This window comes from Aegilops tauschii, chromosome 5, assembly GCF_002575655.3.
Source record: "Aegilops tauschii subsp. strangulata cultivar AL8/78 chromosome 5, Aet v6.0, whole genome shotgun sequence".
NCBI classification, from domain to species: domain Eukaryota; kingdom Viridiplantae; phylum Streptophyta; class Magnoliopsida; order Poales; family Poaceae; genus Aegilops; species Aegilops tauschii.
Window position 1 is genome coordinate 107,935,629 of NC_053039.3, and position 7,703 is coordinate 107,943,331.

Genomic DNA, 7,703 nt, shown 5'->3' on the forward strand with positions numbered 1-7,703 from the left:
TCTTCACTCTAGATAATTCTATAGCAAAAGTCTCCTCAAGAGATTCCTTGGTGGTTTGTTCAAGTTCAAGAGCTTGAGAGAGGTCCGCAATCTCATTAGCGTAATCACGCTCATGACCTTCCATTTTTTCAATGGTGACCTCATGCTCCTCGAGATGATATTCCAACTCCTCAATATATTTCTTTCCCTCAATGGAAATGGACATGATTTCCACGAAGTTGGAACAAGCAATTTTATTTTTATGAAGAGCTTTAAAAATCATTTCCCCCTTAATTTTTAAGGATGCAACATTATCATTCTCTTCATCATTATTCTCATCATCATTAACATTAACATCATCATCAAGAGACATATAGGGGTTCAAAGTAGGAGATACCTTTGAAGCCTTAGTCATAAGGCATAAAGCAATAGATGATGATGTAGGATCCCTTGAAACACCATTTGAGACCACATCTTGTTCCATGGAGTGTTGGGTTTCCTCTACATTGTTAGCACAACAACTCGAGGAAATACATGCATTTTTATCATGGCAACAAGATATAGAAAGCATATCATTATGAGATTTATTCAAGCAATTTCTACATGATATGCACGGACTATCAACACAAGCATGTGAAACATGTAAGGTGCACGAAGTGTTAAAGTCCAAAGATGGAGCATTGCAACAAGATAGTGATGAAGAGTCATCAATGATAAGCACACTATCATTGCAATGACCAACACTACTCACCATAACATTACCTTGTGGAAATCCACATGTAGGTGAAGTAGAAGAAGTTGAGAAGGCAACACGGCCGGAGGTGGAGGGAGAACAATCATCCCCACAAATCTTGGACACACTATATTTATCTTGAAGCTTTGTCCACAACTCATGAGCATCCCGGAACGGCGTGAGTTGAAATATAACTACATTGCTCAAAGCATCGAAAAACACATTAGAAGCTTGAGCATTGAGATAAGAGTTTTTCTCATCCTCTAAAGATAATCTTTGGGGAACCTTTGGAGGAGAAAAATCATATCTACAATTCGCTCTAAATTTGGGTCCATGACCCTAAAGAGATTAAGCATGCGAATAACCCAAACATCAAAATTTGTGCCATTGAAACTAAGATTGTTAGAGAATCCTAATCCCCTAGTCGACATCTTTACTCTCTAGGCGGTTAAGCCTGACAGAGAGAGACGAGGCTCTGATACCAATTGAAAGATCGTGGATGTCGCCTAGAGGGGGTGAATAGGCGCTTTAAAAAAATTACAGTTAAGGCTTGAACAAATGCGGAATAAACCTAGCGGTTAATTTGACAAGCACAAAACCTACAACAACTAGGCTCACCTATGTGCACCAACTTATGCTAAGCAAGATAAACTACTAGGTGAAAGCAAGATATATGACAAGAAACAATATGGCTATCACAAATTAGTAAAGTGCATAAGTAAAGAGCTCGGGTAAGAGATAACCGAGGCATGCGGAGACGATGATGTATCCCGAAGTTCACACCCTTGCGGATGCTAATCTCCATTTGGAGCGGTGTGGAGGCACAATGCTCCCCAAGAAGCCACTAGGGCCACCGTAATCTCCTCACGCCCTCGCACAATGCAAGATGCCGTGATTCCACTAAGGGACCTTTGAGGACGGTCACCGAACCCGTACAAATGGCAACCCTTGGGGGCGGTCACCGAACCCGTACACTTTGGCAACCCTTGGGGGCGGTCACCGGTACCCGTTAAATTGCTCGGGGCGATCTCCACAACCTAATTGGAGACCCCGACGCTTGCCCGGAGCTTTACAACACAATGATTGAGCTCCGAACAACACCAACCGTCTAGGGCGCCAAGGCACCCAAGAGGAACAAGCTCTAGGGTGCCCAAACACCCAAGAGTAATAAGCTTCTCAAACTTCACTTCCATGTATCACCGTGGAGAACTCAAACCTATGCACCAAATGCAATGGCAAGGGCACACGGAGTGCTCAAATCCTTCTCTCTCAAATCCCACCGAAGCAACTAATGCTAGGGAGGAAGATGAGAGGAAGAACAAGAAGGAGAACACCAAGAACTTCAAGATCTAGATCCAATGGATTCCCCTCACATAGAGGAGAAAGTGATTGGTGGAAATGTGGATCTTGATCTCCTCTCTCTTTTCCCTCAAAAACTAGCAAGAATCCTTGGAGGGATTGAGAGTTAGCAAGCTCGAAGAAGGTCAACAATGGGGGAAGAACACGAGCTCGAAGGATGAGGTTCATTGGGGAAGAAGACCCCCTTTTATAGGTGGGGGAAAATCCAACCGTTATGCTCACACCCCGCACCGAGCAGTACTACCGCTCCAAGAAGCGGTACTACCGCTAGGGCGGCAGTAGCCCTTTGAAAAACAATGACGAGGAGGCAATAGGACAGAAGAACCGTCGGAGCGGTAGTACCGCTTCTCCTCATGGTACTACCGCTAGGTGTAGCGGTACTACCGCTAGGGGTAGCGGTACTACTGCTTGCGAGCGGTACTAAAAAATACATCCGTGCCTACTTCCGATGGACTTGGGACGAGTTTTTGGTCCGGAGCGGTACTACCGCTGTAGTAGCCACGGTAGTACTGCTCTGGAGCGGTAGTAAAAATTACATCCGCTCCTGTCCGCGGTAGTACCGCTGTAGCCTTTTCACAACACCAAAACTGCCACAACTTCTGCAAACGGACTCCGAATTCAACGAAACCAAGTTTGTTGGAAAGCTAGCGACAAGGGCTAACACAATCTTGATAGAAATACCAATAAGAAGCAAATTAGAAAAGGCCCATAAGAAAATGGTGAGAACCCTTCCTCGGAAAAGACCGGTAAAACCTCCAACACCGAAAACATAATAGAAGACGCATGCGAACTCCGTTTTCGATGAACTCAAGCTTGTCATCAAGATGACCATAAGCTCTAAGACTCACAAAGAGAACCAAACAAGAACCAAGAAACATGATGCAAGGATGCAATGGTTTGAGCTCTCTACTAACGATACGATCAAGCTACCAACTTGAGAGCCCCCCTTGATAGTACGGCAAACGATCCTATAACCCGGTCTCCCAACTACCACCATGAGACCGGTAAAATAGAAAACCTATCAAGGGCAAACATTTGCCTTGCACATGGTCCACTTGAGCTAGATGATGACAATCTTGACTCCCTCAAGTTGGACCACCTTTCTTGATTGCGTTGGCTCGATGAAGACTAGATGATTGCTCCCTCATACTCCATTATGGGTGAGCCACTCTTCGGCACATCTTCACAAGTCCATTGACACCACAATGGATGGCAAGCTTCAAGCACTTGATCTCTTTGTGATTCTCCACTTGAACTTGCACATGACAATCTTGATGACGATCACCACTTGATGTCATCCTCTCCATGGGTTGAGGGATATCTTCCTCTTGACGCAAGCCCATGAACACGTACCTAACCCCACATAGAACTCTCACGTAGACCATGGGTTAGTACACAAAGCGCAATGGACAATGCTTACCACACCATGGGATCACTTGATCCCTCTCGGTACATCTTGTATGCTTTGTGAGTTGATCAACTTGATTCACTCTTGACTTAGTATTGATCAAACTTGAATCTTTCCAACTCTCTTCATTTGGATGATGTCTTGAAGTTAAACATGAATAATCACACAATCTTCTTTTTCAAGACATGCTTGCAATAAGCTCAACACTCACATGACCAATCTTAGAATAATTCCTTAATAGCACCTTGGTCAACTCATAAACTCCTTGAAACCAACACATGGACTTCAAGAAATGCCTATGGACAAATCCTTCAAATATAACTCAAGGCAACCATTAGTCCATAGAGATTGTCATTAATTACCAAAACCAAACATGGGGGCACCGCATGTTCTTTCAATCTCCCCCATTTTGGTAATTGATGACAATCACTCTTGATGACAATCACTTTCAAGAGAGTTTATATAAGGAATTATGCATCACCATGCAATGCAACAACCAATGATGCAGGAGAATGAGATGCAAATTCTTAGGAACAAATCCAAAGCAAGGAGAAGACTCTGAAAACCTTCTCCATAAAACTCTCTGAAACTTCTCCCCCATTGGCATCGATTGCCAAAATGGGCGAAAAGCTTAGAAGGCCAATATAAAAAGTGTTCCTCCATAAATTGTGTATTTCTCAACAAGATAGTGGAATGCCATACACATATCCAAAGGTAAATACTTGGAGGAACACAAACTCATGCCTTCACTCATCATCGTCTCCATAAATTGACCGTCATATTTCATTCTTAAATTCCAGAGGATAGAAACTTCGCCTAGCCAATCTCATGCCTTCACTCGTCATTGTCTGCGATTTCGGTCGCTCCCCTCTGACGGCCAACTCTAGGCCTTCACCCGTGATTATAAGGTCGGGGGAGGGCAGGGGCGGACTCAGAACAAAAATGACCCGGTGTCCACATATACACAATACATGGGTGAGTACCAAGCAATAATATACATAAGAATACCCCCTCCATAAAGAAATGTAAGAGCATTTTCTAGGGGAATTTATGAAAATGTTTCTTCAAAAGACGAAGATCTTAGCACAAGATGACAATATTTGCTCATCAAGGTATGAAATGAACTAAATGATGCTTCAACAACTAGTCGTTTACTCTCTTTTTTTCTTTTGGTATTGGCTAGCATTTTTACCGCTGCACATTTTTAATTAATCTTGTGTGTTACTCCCTTTGTAAATAAATATAACAACGTTTAGATCACTATTTTAGTGATCTAAACTCTTTTATATTTTCTTTACGGAGGGAACTCTTGTGTATATTATTGCTTGGTACCCACCAATGTATTGTCTATATGTGGAAACCGGGTCATTTTTGTTCTGGGTCCGCCCCTGGATGTAGCTAGTATTTTGCCTTCCAAACCTTGCCTAGTACAAACTTTGAAGCTTTGAACCTTTGTCTTGCTTGTGTCAGGCTACACTTTGTGCTTTATGAAGATGAACATGTCAGATGTAGTTGAATTTTAAGATGTGGATTAGTCCGTGCATTATGAAGTTCATTTTTGAAGTTGGGTTATGTGTTGGTTTATCAATTGTTGCTAAAATGGTAGCCAAACAGGATATGGTAGTTATTTCAATCTAGAAATCGTTGTGGCAGCCAAACATGATTTTTGCAACTGGATTTCCATTCCAACCAAATGAAATCCCCATGGAGATTTCATTTCATTTCAAGGGTGCCAAACGAGCTGTTAGGGTAATTATAGGATTCAAATAGGCATGGCGTACAATCATGGAGTTTTCCAATTTCTGCTTTTTCCAAATATACTTGTACCAAAGTGGCTCTAGACTCAGGCCGTTATGTATACTTTGTTTTTTCTTATAATATATAAAAGAGAGGTCTTCCCTCCGATCATGTATACATTTTAGTACGTACCACAAAATAGTAGTTAAACTGCAAATCCGACACTGCACGACTGACGACGGTACACAACCTCGTCGGTGGAACGCCACTGACGATCGAGCTTAGCTGCAGCATTATTCAACACTAGTAGGCGCAGCAGCTACGTACTACGTAGGCGGACGATCGATCTATCATCTATGGGTTGTAGTAGATGATCTTGATCTCGGAGACGCCATGGCAGTTGCCGCCGGGGACGGAGTGCTCGAAGCAGTGGTTGCCGCTGTTGCACCCGGCGGTGGGGCAGTGGCCCTGCAGCGGGCTGCCGTGCGGGGTGACGGAGACGCGGATGGGCATGCTCGCCTGGTCGGTGCTCACCTCGTAGTACGCACCGCCCTCATGGCCGATGTGGAACTTGGCCACGGCGGCGCCCTGCGCCGACACGCTCCCCGACCACGCGCACACGTCGAACGACTCGTGCTTCCCGTTGGGGAGCAGCCACCCGTTGGGGAAGAGCATCTTGCTGTTCGCGACCGCGTTGATGCCCAGGTTGAGGTCGTGGCCACACAGGTTCTGCACCGTCACCTTGTGGCCGTCGCAGCCTTGACCGGCAGCGGACATGGCCGTCGCCGACAGAGCCACGAGTAGCAGGAGGGCAAGGGGCTTGGAGGACGCCATGGCTAGCTCGCTACCTGTTGGTGCTGGTACCTGGGAGTCGAGGAAGAAGAAAGGCTGGCACTGGTTTGGGTTGAGGTTTATGGCTCAGGGTGGCGGGGGTATTTATAGGTTAATTATGACTTTGGCACGAAGGTTCGAGATTGTAGCCGCGTCTGATATTCACTAGGTTAAAGAACTTAAACCTATCATTGTTAGTGCGACGAGCTAAAGACGCTGGTGTCGACTGAGAAAATGTTCTCTCCGTGTTCGTTTGTTCTCTCAAACCCTGTGGCCGGTCTAGCATGTGTGCGTGACACGTTACTTTGTGTGTGTGTGCGGGTATCACATGTTACCGTTACCGTGCCATCCAGTCGGTGGCTCGCAACAAAATTTGGTGTGGTTAAGTAGGAGTAAGGCCAATTCCACCGCGCGATCTCAAACGGACGTCCGGTTTGATTGAATTTTTTTTTATAGGATGACGGGGTCGTGTCTGGACCTGTCCTGGAATGCGGTGGCCGTGCGCTGGGCGCACGGCCGCATCCATTTGCTCCATCCTGTTCATCAGGGTAAAAAATGCCCATATTTTCGTATCAAAACTAGTTTGCACGTCCAAATATTAATTGTCTAAAATAAAAGTAGTTTTACAACCCAATCGAAATTATCTCTAATAAAATAGTTTTACGACCAAATCGAAATTGTCTCAACGAACATAAAAAAACCAATACATCTATTGGTTGCCAATATGATCCCACACGTGCTCAATCAAGTCTTTTTGAAGATACTAATGAGTGTGCCAATCACGCAGCTCACAATGGAATTGGACAAACTATTCAAATGTGGCCGGCTCTTAGTGCAGGGGCTCAACATTTTCACCTTGATAATCAAATCCTTGGTCGAAGATGCTCTCGTCATGCTCGTCCTCGACGATCATGTTGTGCATGATGACACAAGTAGTCATCACCTCCCAAAGCTTCCTTTCATCCCATGATAGTGCAGGGTTTCGAACGATACCCCACCGGGATTGAAGCACACCAAAAGCACGTTCCACATCCTTTCTAGCACTCTCTTGCATTTGGGCAAATCTCTTTCTCTTCTCACCTTGGGGGTTTGAGATTGTCTTCACAAAAGTTGACCACTGAGGGTATATACCATCAGCTAGATACTATCCCTTGTTGTACTGGCGGTCATTGATCTCAAAGTTGACAGGTGGGGAGTGGCCTTCTGCAAGCCTTGCGAAGACTGAAGAACGCTGCAGCACGTTGATATCATTGTGAGAATCTGCCATGCCGAAGAAAGAATGTCATATCCAAAAATCCTGCGAAGCCACCGCTTCTAATATGACAGTGCACGCTTTGACATGCCCCTTGTACTGGCCCTGCCAAGCAAATGAACAGTTCTTCCACTCTCGGTGCATACAATCTATGCTGCCAAGCATGCCTGGAAAGCCTCTAGTTGCGTTGGTCGCCAACAATCTCTCTGTATCAGTGGCAGTTGGCTACCTCAAGTACTCCGGGCCAAACACCTCAATCACAGCCTGGCAGAACTTGTACATTGACATCAGACATGTTGTCTCACTCATACGCACATACTCATCCACCAGAGCATGCGGATGGCCGCGGTGCATTTCTGGTAAGAGGAGAATCCAAGCTTGCCAAGCGCATCCGTCTTGCACTC

At 45.0% G+C, this 7,703-nt stretch overlaps 1 protein-coding gene across 1 annotated transcript; it reads right to left on the reverse strand.

Annotated features, from left to right (window-relative positions):
• Positions 1 to 5,405: 5,405 nt before the first annotated feature.
• LOC109779828 (uncharacterized) lies at positions 5,406 to 6,135 on the reverse strand. The gene has a single exon (XM_020338451.4). The coding sequence runs from the start codon at positions 6,048 to 6,050 to the stop codon at positions 5,571 to 5,573; it is 480 nt and encodes a 159-aa protein (XP_020194040.1). The 5' UTR covers positions 6,051 to 6,135; the 3' UTR covers positions 5,406 to 5,570.
• Positions 6,136 to 7,703: the final 1,568 nt, after the last annotated feature.

Bases quoted from the DNA above. Each gene is read 5' to 3' on its own strand.
- LOC109779828 (XM_020338451.4), bottom strand. From the start codon at position 6,050: ATGGCGTCCTCCAAGCCCCTTGCCCTCCTGCTACTCGTGGCTCTGTCG.